Source organism: Palaemon carinicauda, chromosome 17 (genome assembly GCF_036898095.1).
Source record: "Palaemon carinicauda isolate YSFRI2023 chromosome 17, ASM3689809v2, whole genome shotgun sequence".
NCBI lineage: Eukaryota > Metazoa > Arthropoda > Malacostraca > Decapoda > Palaemonidae > Palaemon > Palaemon carinicauda.
In genome coordinates, this window is record NC_090741.1 from 61,703,833 (window position 1) to 61,721,315 (window position 17,483).

General features: G+C 36.9%; 1 protein-coding gene across 2 annotated transcripts; it reads right to left on the reverse strand.

Moving 5' to 3' along the window:
• Positions 1–1,168: 1,168 nt before the first annotated feature.
• On the reverse strand, positions 1,169–15,547 carry LOC137656106 (carbohydrate sulfotransferase 11-like). Of its 2 annotated transcripts, XM_068390281.1 has the most exons (5): positions 14,867–15,547; positions 8,443–8,546; positions 7,763–7,921; positions 4,441–4,549; positions 1,169–1,847 (listed from the first exon to the last, which is right to left on the reverse strand). In XM_068390281.1, exons 1-5 carry the CDS (start codon positions 15,434–15,436, stop codon positions 1,521–1,523), a joined length of 1,269 nt encoding a protein of 422 aa, XP_068246382.1. In that variant the 5' UTR covers positions 15,437–15,547; the 3' UTR covers positions 1,169–1,520. The 2 variants fall into 2 exon arrangements, with proteins under 2 accessions (XP_068246382.1, XP_068246383.1); XM_068390282.1 differs by lacking the exon at positions 4,441–4,549 and having other exon boundaries at positions 1,616–1,847; positions 14,867–15,544.
• Between the last annotated feature and the right edge of the window lie 1,936 nt (positions 15,548–17,483).

Genomic DNA, 17,483 nt, shown 5'->3' on the forward strand with positions numbered 1-17,483 from the left:
TAAAGGAGTTCAGAAGGGAAAATCTTGCCTTGCCTTGCCGCTGCAGAATGGAAGGCCCACGAGAGGACTGAGAGGAGATAAAGGAGTTCAGAAGGGAAAATCGTGCCTTGCCTTGCCGCTGCAGAATGGAAGGCCTACGAGAGGACTGAGAGGAGATAAAGGAGTTCAGAAGGGAAAATCGTGCCTTGCCTTGCCGCTGCAGAATGGAAGGCCTACGAGAGGACTGAGAGGAGATAAAGGAGTTCAGAAGGGAAAATCGTTACTTTCCCTGCCGTTGCAGAATGGAAGGCCTACGAGAGGACTGAGAGGAAATAAAGGAGTTTAGAAGGGAAAATCGTGACTTTCCCTGCCGCTGCAGAATGGAAGGCCTACGAGAGGGCTGAGAGGAGATAAAGGAGTTCATAAGGGAAAATCGTGACTTTCTCTGCCGCTGGAGAAAGGAAGGGCTACGAGACGACTGAGATGAGATAAAGGAGTTCAGAAGGGAAAATCGTGACTTTCTACTGAGAGTAGATAAAGGAGTTCAGAAGGGAAAATCGGGACTTGCCGCTAGGGAATGAAAGGCCTACGAGAGGACTGAGAGGAGATAAAGGAGATCAGAAGGGAAAATCGTAACTTGCCGCTGGGGAATGGAAGGCTTACGAGAGGACTGAGAGGAGATAAAGGAGATCAGAAGGGAAAATTGTGCCTCTCCGCCGGGGAATGGAAGGCCTACGAAAGAACTGAGAGGAGATAAAGGAGTTCAGAAGGGAAAATCGGGACTTGCCCCTGGGGAATGGAAGGCCTACGAGAGGACTGAGAGGAGATAAAGGAGTTCAGAAGGGAAAATCGTGACTTGCCCCAGGGTAAAGGAAGGCCTACGCGAGGACTGAGAGGAGATAAAGGAGTTCAGAAGGGAAAATCGTGACTTGCCGCCGGGGAATGGAGGGCGTGCGAGAGGACTGAGAGGAGATAAAGGAGTTCAGAAGGGAAAATCCTGACTTGCTGCTGGAGAAAGGAAGGGCAACGACAGGACTGAGAGGAGACGTAGATAGAAGTAAAATCTGAAGACAGGCAAAAATAAATATACTTGACTACCTTTTAGATAAATTTTACTATTGTCAGTATTTGTACCCATATACAAATTCCTGACTATTCTCTTTGAATACTCATGGTCACTATCTTTGAATTTCAAAATGCAGATCATTATTTTTTTTAGGTAAACTTGATACATATCTTCAAGTACAATTGCTCATTTGATTACCGGTGCAGTAAGTTCATGTTTTAGTTATATCGATTACTGTCTTTTAATACACTCGTTAGTTATTTTCAAGTATACTTGACAACTATTATGGCACAATCTTTGCGGTCTTGAAATATATTTAATTTTCTAAATACATCTGCCATTGTGTTTAGATAAAATTCACAAAATCCAAAATCACATTTGATCACATAAATGCTGGTTTCAATATATTTTTGCATCATCAAAAATCATATTTAATCCCCATGTTGAAACTATGAAACTACTGTACATTTGAACACTATCTCTGAGGTGACAAGAGATCTTTGAAGAATTTTGGCACCTTATAACCAAATAGGAGAAAATCAAGCCTATAAAGATTTAAGATTTTCTTGATTAGGTCCTTGGGTATATCTCTGAAGTGATCTTCGTAGGTCTTGTTCGATTGGCCGAAGCTGTTTGATTTGAGGCTGACCTTGACCTCGGTTATATTTAGCTTGTCAGTCAGGTACTGGAGATCCTCATCAAACGTCTCCTGCTTGATTATATAGTCGTAGGGGACAGAACAGGCATAGCACAGGTGGTACTGAGGTCTCCAGTGATTGTTGATTTTTTTAATTCCTTTTGTCTGTAAGAAGTTATTGAGGCAATTAGGAACACTTAATATTTAAGACCTTGGTTATGTAAGAGGTGATTTGAATACAAATTTAAAGAATATTTTGAAATTTTAAGACTAATTGGTTATTGGCTTCTTCTAGGCTCTTTTCCAGGAGAGCTCGAAATTAAAAGAAAGGGAATTTGTTTAGGTCGCAATGGAGTTCGCATCGCTGTAAAATCGTATGGAGCTGAATTATTGCCAATGGTCATCTGATGGTGTTTTTTCCCGGATCTGCTCTTTGACTAGCAGCACAATATGGTCACAAAGGTAGACATGGAATACCTAATTAACACATTGTGCCCACAAGTGGTCACTTTTTTTTATCTAACTATAGTTCGCCAACTGTGTCTACAACTAGTCACATTCTAGCTAATGATAGTTCGCTAACTATCCAAGACTATTAGCATTCGATCTTATTATGGTTAGCCATCTGTGTTTATGACTAAGCTGCATCCTAGCTCATTATAGTTTACTGACGGTGACTATGACTAGCAGCATTCTAGCTCATTATAGTTCGCCCAATGTGTCCACAACTAGATGCATTCTTGCTAATTATAGTACAACGACTGTGTCCACGACTAGTCACGTTCTAGCTCATTATAATTCTCCAACTGTGTCCACAACTAGTCGCATTCTAGCTAATTGTAGTACGTTGATTGTGTCCACGACTATTTGCATTCCAGCTAATTATAGTTTTCCAACTGTGTCCACAACTAGTCTCATTCTAACAAATTATAGTACGTCAACAGTGTCCACGACTAGTCACGTTCTAGCTCAGTGGTGCTTAAACTTTTTTCCTTGCGCCCCCCTTCTGCATTAAGCATAGATCCCATGCCCCCCTCCCCACCCTTGAAATTTCTGCCAAAGTAGAAAGTATTGTTTTAATAAAATAAACATTGTTCATAGAAAATGGGTAAAATAAATATATTATGATGAAACAAAATTTTATCATAATCTTTTTTCAAACTGTTTTAGCATTATACAGATTACAATTATTTCATTGATAGAAAATACTGGAAAAAATACAAATTACTGCAAAAGTAAACAATTTTTACTCTTAATACAATCATTCATGGATCATGACCACATCAAAAAATATTACACATCCTCCTTAGTAATTGATTTATCCATATTTATGTAGTATTGCAACTACTTGCGCCCCCCTTGAAATCTCCTGGCGCGCCCCCTAGTTTAAGAATCACTGTTCTAGCTCATTATAGTTTGCTGACTGTGTCCACGACTAGTCACATTCTAGATCATTATATTTCGCTGACCATCCACGATTATTTGCATTCTAGCTCATTATAGTTTACCATATGTGTCCACAACCTGTCACATTCTACCTCATAATAGTTCAACGACGGCATCCATGACTTGTTGCATTCTAGCTCATTATAGTTTGTCAACTGTCCACGATTAATTGCATACTAGCTCATTATAGTTTACCAACTGTGTCCACGGCTAGTCACATTCTACCTTATAATAGTTCCCCAACTGTCCACAACTAGTTACATTCTAGCTAATTATAGTTCGCTAACTGCGTCCACAACTAGTCTCATTCTAGCGAATTGTAGTATATCGACTGTGTCCATGCCTAGTTGCGTTCTAGCTCATTATAGATTGCCGACTGTGCCCACGACTAGTCACCTTCTAGCTCATAGTTCGTTCATTGTATCTACTACTAGTCACATTCTAGCTCATTATAGTTTGCCAACTGTGTCTACGACTAGTTGCATTCTAGCTCATTATATCTCACCGACTGTGTCTACGACTCGTTGCATTCTAGCTCATTATAGTTCACCGACTATATCCACTCCTAGTTGCATTCTAGCTCATTGTAGTTTGCCAATTGTGTCCACAACTAATCGTATTCTAGGTAATTATAGTTTGCGGACTGTGTCCATGACTAGTAGGTGCTAGCTCACTATAATTCACTGACTGTGCCCACAACTAGTCACGATCTAGCTAATTATAGATTGCTGACTGTCCAAGACTAATATTATTCTAGCTCATTATACTTCTGTGTGTCCTCAACTTATCCAATTTTAGCTAACTATAGTTAGCCGACTGTGTCTACGACTAGTCGTATTTTAGCTAATAAAAGTTTGCGGACTGCTGGTCACACGACCTGTCACAGGTAGTTTGTGATTGATAATACCCAGCCACAGACTGCTAAGCATAATGGAAGATTTATATAGTCACTTGAATCTATTGAATGCCTAGCCTTTAATTTCTGACCCTAGCTAGGGTAGCCTATTTGACTTATAAAATGGAATTAAAATTGAAATCTATTCTCTCATTTTAGACCTTTTCCACATCTTCTGAATTAAGGTAATTCTCTCTCTCTCTCTCTCTCTCTCTCTCTCTCTCTCTCTCAAGACATGACTATACAGAATATAGACAAACATTTCAAAAGGAACATTGTACTTGCTACGTTTACGCGTGCATACTTATTCTATGCATTCAAAGCCAGAAAAAGTATTTAGATGTAGATGTTAGCTCGCAGAATAAGTATTAGGTAATTAAAAGCTGAAAAGCTAAAACATTATCTCAAGAAAATAACCTTTTGGTAGAGAATCAAGTTGATGAACTGCCGGAAGGTGACCATCACTGGCTGATCCTCATGAAATTCGGTGCCTTCCATCTCCATTATATATTTTATGAATTGAGACCTGAGGGAGAGAAGTTTTGGATTTGAATTGTCTGTTCTTCAAATAAGGCTGTACTTTCATTTTGATAGCATTGATGATAAAGACAATAAGTAGTGGACTGTATTGGTCTAGCAGGTGTTCAAGTAATATATCTACGGTTTCCTATGTCATGAAGTGGGAAACTAAAGTCAAATTACTCAACTCCTGTGCCCATAACCCTCAAAGACACAGGCAGTTGAGATATATATAATGGACTGACAAAATGAAAGAGAGAAAGAGAGAGAGAGAGAGCTGTCCCTAACAATGACGTCACTACTAGGACGATATTGGTGTGGTTTGGTCATAAGCCCTGCTCACCTGCATCAGCAATGAGTGGGGATTTGACCTTTTATATTCGTTTGACCTTGTTCTGTATATGCGTTTCATTTTTAAAGATATTAGGGGTTTGTTAACCATCCAGTTCTAAGCAAGTTTTTGGGCTTGATTTTGGAATTCCTCTCTCTCCAATCCACCGGGACTGTCAACCTACCACAGGTGACATCGTTGTGTGTGTGTATATATATATATATATATATATATATATATATATATATATATATATATATATATATATATATATATATATATATGTAAATATCACCCACGAATGGCATTTAATACCGAATTCTATCTTGGGAATATATATCCACTTGGAATTAATTTTATGGTAACAGCTTCTGGCCGGGTGGGGATTCGAACCATCACCTGTACGGCTGGAAACCATGCTGGCAGGGACCTTACCGACTGAGCTATCAAGAGAGACTAAAAGTTTATGACAAGTCCCCCTTCCTATTCCTGCAAGCTCACGATTCAGCTATCATGGTGGAGATGGGTTTATTTCAAGTCTATGAACAGATTCCTGAATTCGACAGGAATATGAAGGGGGACTTGTCATAAACTTTTAGTCTCTCTTGATAGCTCAGTCGGTAAGGTCCCTGCCAGCATGGTTTCCAGCCGTACAGGTGGTGGTTCGAATCCCCACCCGGCCAGAAGCTGTTACCATGAAATGAATTCCAAGTGGATATATATTCCCAAGATAGAATTCGGTATTAAATGCCATTCGTGGGTGATATTTACATTAATTAAAATCACGTGTGCTTGTGATATATGTTCATATATATATTCGAGATTCCATTCCCATCATCAGGGCTACGCCAAATACGAAATTATTTTTACATTAGAAATTAATGATATAATTTTTGTTTATAGTTTCCAAAATTACACTTTTAGACAAGTATACTAGTAAACACCGAAGGACCACATCGACTCCGGGAGGGTGTCTTTGAACCTGAAAAGTCTGCCAATATTCAAAGTTTTTTTTTTTAATATAAACTTAAAATTGACATATGGATACGGAGTGCTGAGGGCTGTGGTAAGCTCGGTATGTTTTTCATATGGCAATGATACATACAGTGACTAGTTATTTGGGAACATCAGGACATTTACATTCAGGCTGAAAAATATCATAAAGAAATTTATTATCAATTTTGTCATCAAGGTGTGAAGGATAACAATCATATGTAAAATAGCCTTATAAAAATGAAACTTCCCAATGGAAGCTATGCCAGTTCAAACATAAGGAATTTACTCTAAATAAAAGTGTTTGAATAGACTTAATCTTGATTAACTCTATTTGTAAATTAAACATTTTTTTATTGACATTGTGAATTATGGTAAGTAGGGAGAAGAAAAATTGTTTTGTAGTAGGCTTTCTTCACATAAATTCATAGAGGTCATTCCTACCATTTAAAACTCTTATGTATTTATGTATTTACTTGATTGGCTCCTCAATGAGGTCATCAGTGCAAACGAGGTGATTAATCGTTTTGTTCAGCCAAATGATGAAATGGAAGCAAGTAAAGAAGAAATGACCAGTTAATTACCAAAATTTGTATTGGAATCATCACTAGAGATTGGAGAAAAAGTTCCTAAACAAGATCAAGGAAAGCTATCAGAAGACCAAAAACATAATGAAGAAAAGATTGGAAATGAAGGTAAAATCCAAGAGAGATGAAATAGAATTGGCAGAACTTTCCAAAACAATAAACAAACTAAAAGACTTAAGTCTTACAGATGACATAGTTCTATTTAGTGAATCATGGGAGGAATTACAAAAGATGATAGAAGACTTGAATAGAGAAAGCAGAAGTGTAGGATTGAAAATGAATATGAGTAAAACTAAGATGACGTACATTGAAAATGCAGTGACATCAAACAAGACATATGGACACACCTCTAGTGATTGTTAATGAATATACATACTTAGGACAGACAGTAAGTGTTTCCCCGGGACACGAGACCGAAATTAAAAAAAGGACAAGCATGGTATGTAGATCCTTTGGTAAACAAAATGATATTATGAAAATTAAAATGCCACTTTCTCTAAAAAGAAAACTATTTAGTCATATGGTCGTACCGGTATTGATTTATGCATCAGAAACTTGGAGCGTTACTGCAGCCTTAGAACATTAGCTTGTAACAGCTGAAAGAACTATAGAAAAACTAATGATGGGAATGACACTAAGAGCCAGTAAAAGAACATGGTCACGAAAACAAACTAAAGTAGAGGATGTTCTAACAATATGTAAGAAAAAGAAATGGACATGGGGAGGACATATAATGAGGATGACAACCAATAGATTGACATTAAGAATAACAGAAGTGGTCCCTAAAGTTTGCTAACGAAGCAGGGCAAGAAAGTGAAGGCAATGGATTAATGAGGTAGGAAAATTTTGTGTGGATAGACTGTCATAGAAAGACCATAAACAGACGTGTGTGGAGGGATATGGCTTCTGAGGCCTTGTCCTGCAGTGGACTAACAATGTCTAAGGACGGCGTGAATGTATATATATATATATATATATATATATATATGTGTGTGTGTGTGTGTGTGTGTGTGTGTGTGTGTGTGTTTGTGTGTGTGTGTGTGTGTGTTGTGAGTTTTTTCCATTTAGTTCAGTGTAGTGCATGTCGAAAAAATTTATAATTTAGACCATGCCCCATTAAATTGCTGAAACAAATAATAATAGCCAAAGATGTTACAATAGACTGAAATATTCTGTCAATCATAACAAATCAACTAGCATCACGTTACCCATCTATTAAGATAAATCTCAAGCATACTTTATTATAAGTCACCCAGGGTAATACCATCAGTATACAACATTAAATCAGTCTATAAATCAAGGAACTTACGTCCCACCCAAGCCCCTACTGGGCACATGAACCCGTCCGTAGTCAAACTTGTTGTTGTAGGCGGAGATCATACGGCTTATTGGGTGGCGGACAGAGATAAATCTGGTGATTGACGGCGAATTCAGTACTTCGGCGACTTGTTGACGTTGTAAGACTTGCCTGGAAGTCAACAAAAAGTACTGGAGATATTATGTTTATCTTTCCCCTCTACTTTTCATTATTATTATTATTATTATTATTATTATTATTATAAGCTAAGCTATAACCCTAGTTGGAAAAGCAAGATGCTATAAGCCCAAGAGCTTCAACAAGGAAAAATAGCACAGTGAGGAAAGGAAACGAGGACATAGACAAACTACAAGAGAAGCTATAAACAATAAAAAAAAAATCATTTAAAGAATAGTAACAACATTAAATATCTTTCAAATGTAAACTATAAAAACTTAAAAAAAAAAGATGAAGAAAATATGATAGAATAGCATGGCCGAGTGTACCCTTAGGCAAGAGAAATCTAATCCAAGACAATGGAAGGCCATGGTACAGAGGCTATGGCACTACCCAAGACTAGGGAACAATGCTTTGATTTTGCAGTATCCTTCTAGAAGAGCTACTTAGTACATATTTGTAGAAAATGGCAAAGTATTATATTATGTACCCTAAGGGTACTGACTGTCGCTCACCTAGCTCTCACCAATCTGTGGGCCCATTCCGTGTGTGGATTCTCTATGGGTTTAGTGTATCCATTCATCCTTAGGAAGTGCGTCTTCCACGTGCTGGCTCCTGCCTGTGAAATAGAAAGGTTGAAGAGTACGATTAAGTAAAGTTCACATCAAAAAGTCTTTAACTCGCTTTAGGTAATTTTATGGTGAAATAGAAAGGTTGAAGAGTATGATTAAATAAAGTTAACATCAAGAAGTCTTTAACTCGCCGTACGCAATATTATGGTGAATTAGAAAGGTTGAAGAGTACGATTAAGTGAAGTTGACATCAAGAAGTCTTTAACTCGCTTTACGCAATATTGTCGTGAAATAGAAAGGTTGAAAAGTATGATTAAGTAAAGTTGACATCAAGAAGTCTTTAACTCGCTTTACGCAATATTATGGTGAATTAGAAAGATTTAAGAGTACGATTAAGTGAAGTTGACATCAAGAAGTCTTTAACTCGCTTTACCCAATATTATGGTGGAATAGAAAGGTTGAATAGTACGATTGAGTAAAGTTAACATCAAGAAGTCTTTAACTCGCTTTACGCAATATTATGGTGAAATAGAAAGATTGAAGAGTATAATTGAGTAAAGTTGACATCAAGAAGTCTTCAACTCGCTTTACGCAATATTATGGTGAATTTGATAGGTTGAAGATTACGATTAAGTGAAGCTTACATCAAAAAGTCTTCAACTCGCTTTACACGATATTAGGGGGAAATAGAAAGGTTGAAGAGTACGATTAAGTGAAGTTGATATCAAGAAGTCTTTAACTCGCTTTACGCAGTATTATGGTTAAGTAGAAAGGTTGAAGAGTATGATTAAGTAAAGTTAACATCAAGAAGTCTGCAACTCGCTTTACGCAATATTATGGTGAAATAGAAAGGTTGAACAGTACGATTAAGTAAAGTTAACAACTAGAAGTCTGTAGCTTGCTTTACGCAATATTATGGTGAAATAGAAAGGTTGAAGAGTATGATTAAGTAAAGTTAACATCAAGAAGTCTTTAACTCGCTTTACGCAATATTGTCGTGAAATAGAAAGGTTGAAAATTATGATTAAGTAAAGTTGACATCAAGAAGTCTTTAACTCGCTTTACGCAATATTATGGTGAATTAGAAAGGTTGAAGAGTACGATTAAGTGAAGTTGACATCAAGAAGTCTTTTAACTCGCTTTACCCAATATTATGGTGGAATAGAAAGGTTGAATAGTACGATTGAGTAAAGTTAACATCAAGAAGTCTTTAACTCGCTTTACGCAATATTTTGGTGAAATAGAAAGATTGAAGAGTATAATTGAGTAAAGTTGACATCAAGAGTCTTTAACTCGCTTTACGCAATATTATGGTGAATTAGAAAGGTTTAAGAGTACGATTAAGTGAAGTTAACATCAAGAAGTCTTCAACTTGCTTTACACGATTTTAGGGGGAAATAGAAAGGTTGAAAAGTACGATTAAGTGAAGTTGACATCAAGAGTCTTTAACTCGCTTTACGCAGTATTGTGGTTAAGTAGAAAGGTTGAAGAGTACGATTAAGTAAAGTTAACATCAAGAAGTCTGCAACTCGCTTTACGCAATATTATGGTGAAATAGAAAGGTTGAAGAGTATGATTAAGTGAAGTTGACATTAAGAAGTCTTTAACTCGCTTTACCCAATATTATGGTCAAGTAGAAAGGTTGAAGAGTACCATTAAGTAAAGTTAACATCAAGAAGTCTGCAACTCGCTTTACGCAATATTATGGTTAAGTAGAAAGGTTGAAGAGTACGATTAAGCAAAGTTAACATCAAGAAGACTTTAACTTGCTTTACGCAATATTATCGTGAATTAGAAAGGTTGAAGAGTACGATTAAGTGAAGTTGACATCAAGAAGTCTTCAACTCGCTTCACACGATATTATGGGGAAATAGAAAGGTTGAAGAGTACGATTAAGTGAAGTTGACATCAAGAAGTCTTTAACTCGCTTTACGCAATATTATGGTTAAGTAGAAAGGTTGAAGAATACCATTAAGTAAAGTTAACATCAAGAAGTCTGCAACTCGCTTTACGCAATATTATGGTTAAGTAGAAAGGTTGAAGAGTACGATTAAGCAAAGTTAACATCAAGAAGTCTTTAACTTGCTTTACGCAATATTATCGTGAATTAGAAAGGTTGAAGAGTACGATTAAGTGAAGTTGACATCAAGAAGTCTTTAAATCGCTTTACGCAATATTATGGTTAAGTAGAAAGGTTGAAGAGTACGATTAAGTAAAGTTAACATCAAGAAGTCTGCAACTTGCTTTACGCAATATTATGGTGAAATAGAAAGGTTGAAGAGTATGATTAAGTAAAGATAACATTAAGAAGTCTTTAACTCGCTTTATGCAATATTATGGTGAATTAGAAAGGTTGAAGAGTACGATTAAATAAAGTTGACATCAAGAAATCTTTAACTCGCTTTTTGCAATGTTATGGTGACGTCTGCAATTGTTAGATGTCAATATTTAGCAAATATTTTTTGAAATTACACTTTGACATACAACTGTAATTCACCGTGTGGTGTGGTTGTTTGGACACCACTTCTGAACTATACATTTTGCAAGAAGTGACCATAAGAATAAATGATTCCTGGTAAATTGACTTGTTAAATCAAAAGCTGGTTGCATTGCTTGTAACTTATGACAGCTGCAATGGTGTGTGGGTCGTCATAAAAACTTGAGTGGGGCAGAGACCTCTCGAATACTGGTAAAACTGAGGTTATAGTGTCTGGCAAGTAAGGAGGTGACAGGCTATTTATAAAAGAGAGAAGAAGCATATGTTAAAACTGGTAGGCAGTTTCAAATATTGAGATCTAGTTTTAAGCTAGAGTGAGAGTGAAGAGCTGAGGGTGAAAGTGGTCTGGAATCCTTGGGAGAAATGGTTACTAGTGGTAAGTGTAGTATGTGGCGAAAAGAAAGTCAAATACTGAAAACGATTTATGTTCTACAGTTAAACCGGTTGGCATAAGTCTTTTTATAGTTTTGATATGACATATCTATTGTTTTTAAAATATTCTTTTGTTAGTTTTTTCTCATATCGTTTATTTATTTCCTTATTTCTTTTTATATTATTATTATTATTTTTATTATTATTATTATTATTATTATTATTACTTGCTAAGCTATAACCCCAGTTGGAAAAGCAGAATGCTATAAGCCCAAGGGCTCCAACAGGGAAAATAGCCGAGTGAGGAAAGGAAAAAGGAAAAGAAAATATTGTAAGAAATGTGCTCGAGTGTACTCTCAAGCAAGTGAACTCTATCTCAAGACAACGGAAGACCATGGTACAGAGGCTATTGCACTACCCAAGACTAGAGAACAATGGTTTGATTTTGGAGTGTCCTTCTCCTAGATCTGCTTACCGTAAGTAAAGAGGAAAGTAGCCACTGAACAATTACAGTGCAGTAGTTAACCCCTCGGGTGAAGAAGATCTGTTTGGTAATCTGTGTTGTCAGGTGTGAGGACAGAGGATAATATATAAAGAATAGGCCAGACTATTCAGTGTGCGTGTGGGGGGGGGGGATGATCTGTAACCAGAGAGAAGGATCCCATATAGTATTGTCTGGCCAGTCGAAAGACCTCATAACTCTCTAGCGGTAGTATCTCAACTGGTGGCTGTTGCCCTAGCCAAACTACTATCTACTATAGCATCTTGCTTTTCCAACTATGGTTGTAGCTTGGCTAGCAATAATGATAACATTAATAATAATGATGTTAAGAGAGTTAACGTTGAGATAATATGGACAAATATTAAGATCTGGTGTTGGGGAGTGACTGAAGAGTGAGTATGTGGAACCCGTTTGGGGTCAAAAGGTCAAAAAGGAGGTTAAGGGTCACATGGTATGGATGAGTTGGAGGAAGATGTGGAGAAATAGCTGGAGATGTTTCATCAAGGCAACCGACCCTTTAACTTAGAATTCAGTATATGAAATTTATTGAGATATAGTTCTTGCATTTGGTGTTAAAGTGGTTGAGTATTTTTAGTTAACCATAATGAAGATGATGACATAGTTTGAAAAATTTCTCTCCTAAAATTACATAAAGAATATTAAGTACATGGTGTTGGAGACATTGAACAGCAATGTGAAATTATTCTGGAAGTGCAGAGGAAGGGCGAAAATTCCACAGGTTCAGCTAGATTTTATGTACAAGGACGACGTTACCCTAATTAATGAATTAGAATTATTATATGGAGATAAACCACCTCAATGTGACCCACTGTGGCTCCCACCAATCTTCTAGGACTCATTAAGTTTTTGTTACGGATTTTGCTAGCTGTTAACATTGCTTCCACGCTTTTGTTTGGCTTAGCATCGGTAGAAGAGCGTGTTTTTCTATAAGAAATGACCCCATTCTCGTTTCCCTGACTCGTGCTATGACAGCTTGTGAATAGTAATTAGCCGTAATTGACTCATTAAGGCCAGAGGAAAGAGCATATCAGAAATCGGAAGTGAATACCTGGCACATTTGAAATATCTTTTTCCTTGCTCATTTTTTTGTTAATATTTCTTACGTATTCAATTTTTACCTACCCACCCCAGCCCCAACCCCCTTTTAGGGGGGGGGCGGGGGGAGATGGATTTCAAGCCCCCTTAGTCGAAAAATTGCCAGGTATATAATCCATTGGGTAGACCAACACAGACGAAATTAATGTTTGTTGCTTTAAATAATTCAAAGTAATAGCAAAGTAACATGTGCCTTGAATTTCCCTTACACATAGGACATATTTGAACTAGAAACAATATTTTTTTTTTACATAAAGTACTGACCCATAGTGAAGAAAAGGGAGTCTTTATTACGGATATTAGTATCAAGACCAGTGGCGAGAGAGGATGGACGATGGGAAGCGGTAATGTGGAGTTTGTACAGTCCCGCAGACTTGACTTTAGTCATTGGAAAATAAATACATCTGTATTCTCTCTCTCTCTCTCTCTCTCTCTCTCTCTCTCTCTCTCTCTCTCTCTCTCTCTCTCTCTAGCCATTGGAAAACAAATACATCTTTGAATACATATTTTTTCTCTCTCTCTCTCTCTCTCTCTTCTCTCTCTCTCCTCTCTCTCTCTCTCTCTCTCTCCTCTCTCTCTCTCTCTCTCTCTCTCGCCATTGGAAAAGAAATACGTCTTTGAATACATGTACTCTCTCTCTCTCTCTCTCTCTCTCTCTCTCTCTCTCTCTCTCTCTCTCTCTCTCTCTCTCTCTCTCGCCATTGGAAAACAAATACGTCTGTGAATACATGTATTCTCTCTCTCTCTCTCTCTCTCTCTCTCTCTCTCTCTCTCTCTCTCTCTCCTCTCTCTCTCTCACTCTCATCTCTCTCTCTCTCTAGCCATTGGAAAACAAATACATCTGTGAATACCTGTATTCTCTCTCTCTCTCTCTCTCTCTCTCTCTCTCTCTCTCTCTCTCTCTCTCTCTCTCTCTCTCTCTCTCTCTCTCTCACAGTTATTAAAACCACGCTTGCTTCAAGGTAGAATCTAAAAAAATGAGTTCAACTTGGCCGGACCACACTATCAGTCATCACGCCAAACGAACATTAACTGAAAATAAGAAAAATAAGTCCTACATCTATCTATCTACATATCTGTCTATAAATATATAAATATATAAATATATATATATATATATATATATATATATATATACACTTATGACTCTCTCTCTCTCTCTCTCTCTTCTCTCTCTCTCTCTCTCTCCTCTCTCTCTCTCTCTTTATATATATATATATATATATATATATATATATATATATATATATATATATATATATATATATATATATATATATATGTATACACATATTACTCGAGAGTGGAATACCAATAGCCAATTACGTGGCATTTAGTTATATGGCGAAAAATATTACACGTATACTGTATCAGTGTATATACCGTATATATATATATATATATATATATATATTTATATATATATATTATATATATATATATATATATATATATATGTATATATATATATATATATATATATATATATATATATATATATATATAATATATATGTGTGTATATATATGTGTGTGTATGTGTGTGTTTGTGTGCTTGTTTATGCCAACATATGTATACAAACACACGCATATATGTATATATATATGTATGTATGTATTTATAATATAATATATATATATATATATATATATATATATATATATATATCTATATATATATATTTAAATAATTGAAATTAACCAACAATCTAGTCAAAAAAAAAAAAAAAAAAAAAAAAACTAGAGGGGCATTCAGTAGAGCGCAGACCTCTGCTGTGACAGCTTATTTCTCTTTCCCTGCATCTAAGACTCTTAAGTACATCATCATTCGCAAGTAAAATAGTAGGTAAGTTAACGATGCATTACAAGCATGCTCAGTACCTTAGCGGAAACGCAGCCGAGGACCTTGTACTTGGCGTTGTAATAAGAAAGCTTTGGCAACGCCCGTAGACCCTCTCCTCCTACGCGATATCCTGAAGTTGTGTGACATTTCTCCTTCAGCAACTCCTTCCGGAGTTCGTATCTGTTTCTTACCATTTCTTCCTTCTCGGAAGTCCATGCGGATAGTGTCACCGAGTGGGACGTGTTTGACGAGATACCGGTGGTGCTTTGGTGGTCCAGTGAGCTTCCTTGGCTCGTCAAAGCCAAAGATGCATTTGACACAACACTAGAAGGGATAGATGACGAAACAGTTCTGGTTGTGTTCGACGAGATGTTGGTTGTGCTCTGTCTGGATTCGACGTGCTTGTTATGATGAGGCTTAGTTCTCGGTTTCTTAATATTAGAGGCATGAAAAGGGTTAGACGAGATGTTAGTGATGCCGGGGTACTCCTTGGATGGTATGATGACGGGCACAATCGAATGCTCGTCCTGCAGAAATGCACAGATCAGCGCAACGGCGATGCAAGTGGCCGCGGTCAGGGTCAACACTATGTACTTGAGGAGACGCATGTTATTTAGGAGGTTAAAAAGCAACGAGGCAAGACTTAAAGCGCGGCACACATCCCACCATGTTCAGCAATGTTCCATCCACAACTGTGTTGACTGGGACAAGTGGCTGCTTGCCTTGCCCATTAGATAACTTTCTCCTCCTCCTCCCTCCTGCTTCTCCCTAACTTGAGGCTTCATCCTCCCCCCTCCCCCTCCCTTATATACCACTTCAAGATTCCCTCTCAATTACTTCTTCCCCTTCCCTCAATCCCAAATATTGCTTGCAGGATCAGTGTGTGGCGGGATGTTGCAAAAACAACCCCCACACCCTTGAATCTTACTTACTTACAATGGTCTCCACAAAACAAACTTTCCCCTTACGTTATCAGCAGCGGGACTCTTGGACAAAAGGACAACAATCAAAACAAAACATATCCTTAACACTATATTTCTTACAAACTAAACAAATCACCACTCAAAATTCTGCATTCAAAATATAGATAAATATGCATTAATAAATTTTCCCCAGTAATATCCTTAAAGTAACATCCTTACAACTACACCAAAAACTCAAACCAAATTAACATTAACAAAAAAAACCGAAAATAGAGATATATATATTATAGTACTGTAAATGTACAACCACTGACACGTTGTTACCCACACTAGACAAACGTCTTTAAACAGTCAATGTAAATATCACCCTCAACACCAAATTCCAAATATATCAATACACCCTCGGTTCTTTAAGCCGAAACACTAAAATCGGCAGTTTCACCACAAATCCGTGGCCTGACGAGAAATAAATCACCACAATCGACCCAGCAGTCAATACCACCATCTGGTATGGTTACAAGCCATGGTAATCCTCGTTATCTCATCTATTCAAGAACAATCCAATTCGCGGTTTCTTTATGCAGCATGGGTCGTCAACACAGGTCAATATGCCAAGAGCATTCTAATCGAGTGCTTTATCGTAAACAATGTCAGTTGCAATCAAACCCACTTTCAAATAATCAGCAGGCCAAAGAAGTAGGTCTCTCTAAGGAGGAATCACAGCCTGCCAAAATAAAAAAAGAAAAACACTTACGAACACTTCTAGCTAACTGAACTATCGCACTATAATCAAAGATAAATAATAAATTGTTCCTATCATTCACAATCACGACAAGCAAAGATAAACAAAACTGTACTTACTCAGAAAATCAAAACACTTCCACGCTGGTCAAAAAATAATAATGATATAATCCAGCTCTCACACAACTGCCTTAAGCTGCAGTCAAATAAAAAAAGCATTCGCTCCGAAACATTCACCACTGTCGTAACCTTACTAAAAAAATGTAAACAAACAATCTCATTTATACCAACAGTCTTTCTCACCACAAACGATCGTTAACCTAACTACTTTCGCTCGCTAACACAATATCTCTCTCTCTCTCTCTCTCTCTCTCTCTCTCTCTCTCTCTCTCTCTCTCTCTCTCTCACAGGATTTGGCAAAACCAAAAATAAAATAAAACAAAAAATAAATCCTCCACAAGTGGTCCTTCACAAGGTCTCTTCATTCTTCGCGTTCTTCTGACTACAATATCATATTCCTCACTTTTATTATTACTCAGATCCTTTTTCCCCAGTTCTCTTTCTCCCTCAACACTACACAGTGTTCTAGAAGTTTTTTTCCAGCTGTCACCAAGTTGTGGAATGATCTTCCTAATCGTGTAGTTGAATCGGTAGAACTTCAAAAGTTGAAAGTTGCAGCAAATGTTTTTCATGTTGAACAGGCTGACGTAACTCGTTTTATAGTCTTTATATTAACTAGCTGTTTTGATGTTGTTAACATGTTTTAAATATTTTATTTTAATTGCTCATTGCTTCTTATATCTTTTATTTATTTCCATGTTTCCTTTCCTCACTGGGCTATTTTTCCCGGTTGAAGCCCTTAGGGTTATAGCATCTTGCTTTTCCAACTAGGGTGTAGCTATGGTTGGATGTAGCTAAGGTAAAAATGTCTTTAATTTTATTATGAAATACACATTTACAATTCTTACAATTTATAATATATATACATTAC

Coding starts and splice junctions, on each gene's coding strand:
- LOC137656106 (XM_068390281.1), bottom strand. CDS start 15,436: ATGCGTCTCCTCAAGTACATAGTGTTGACCCTGACCGCGGCCACTTGC. Junction 7,922..8,442: donor CACAGATTGGTGAGAGCTAG/GTGAGCGACAGT, acceptor GTTGACTTCCAG/GCAAGTCTTACAACGTCAAC. Junction 4,550..7,762: donor AGTAGGGGCTTGGGTGGGAC/GTAAGTTCCTTG, acceptor TCTCTCCCTCAG/GTCTCAATTCATAAAATATA.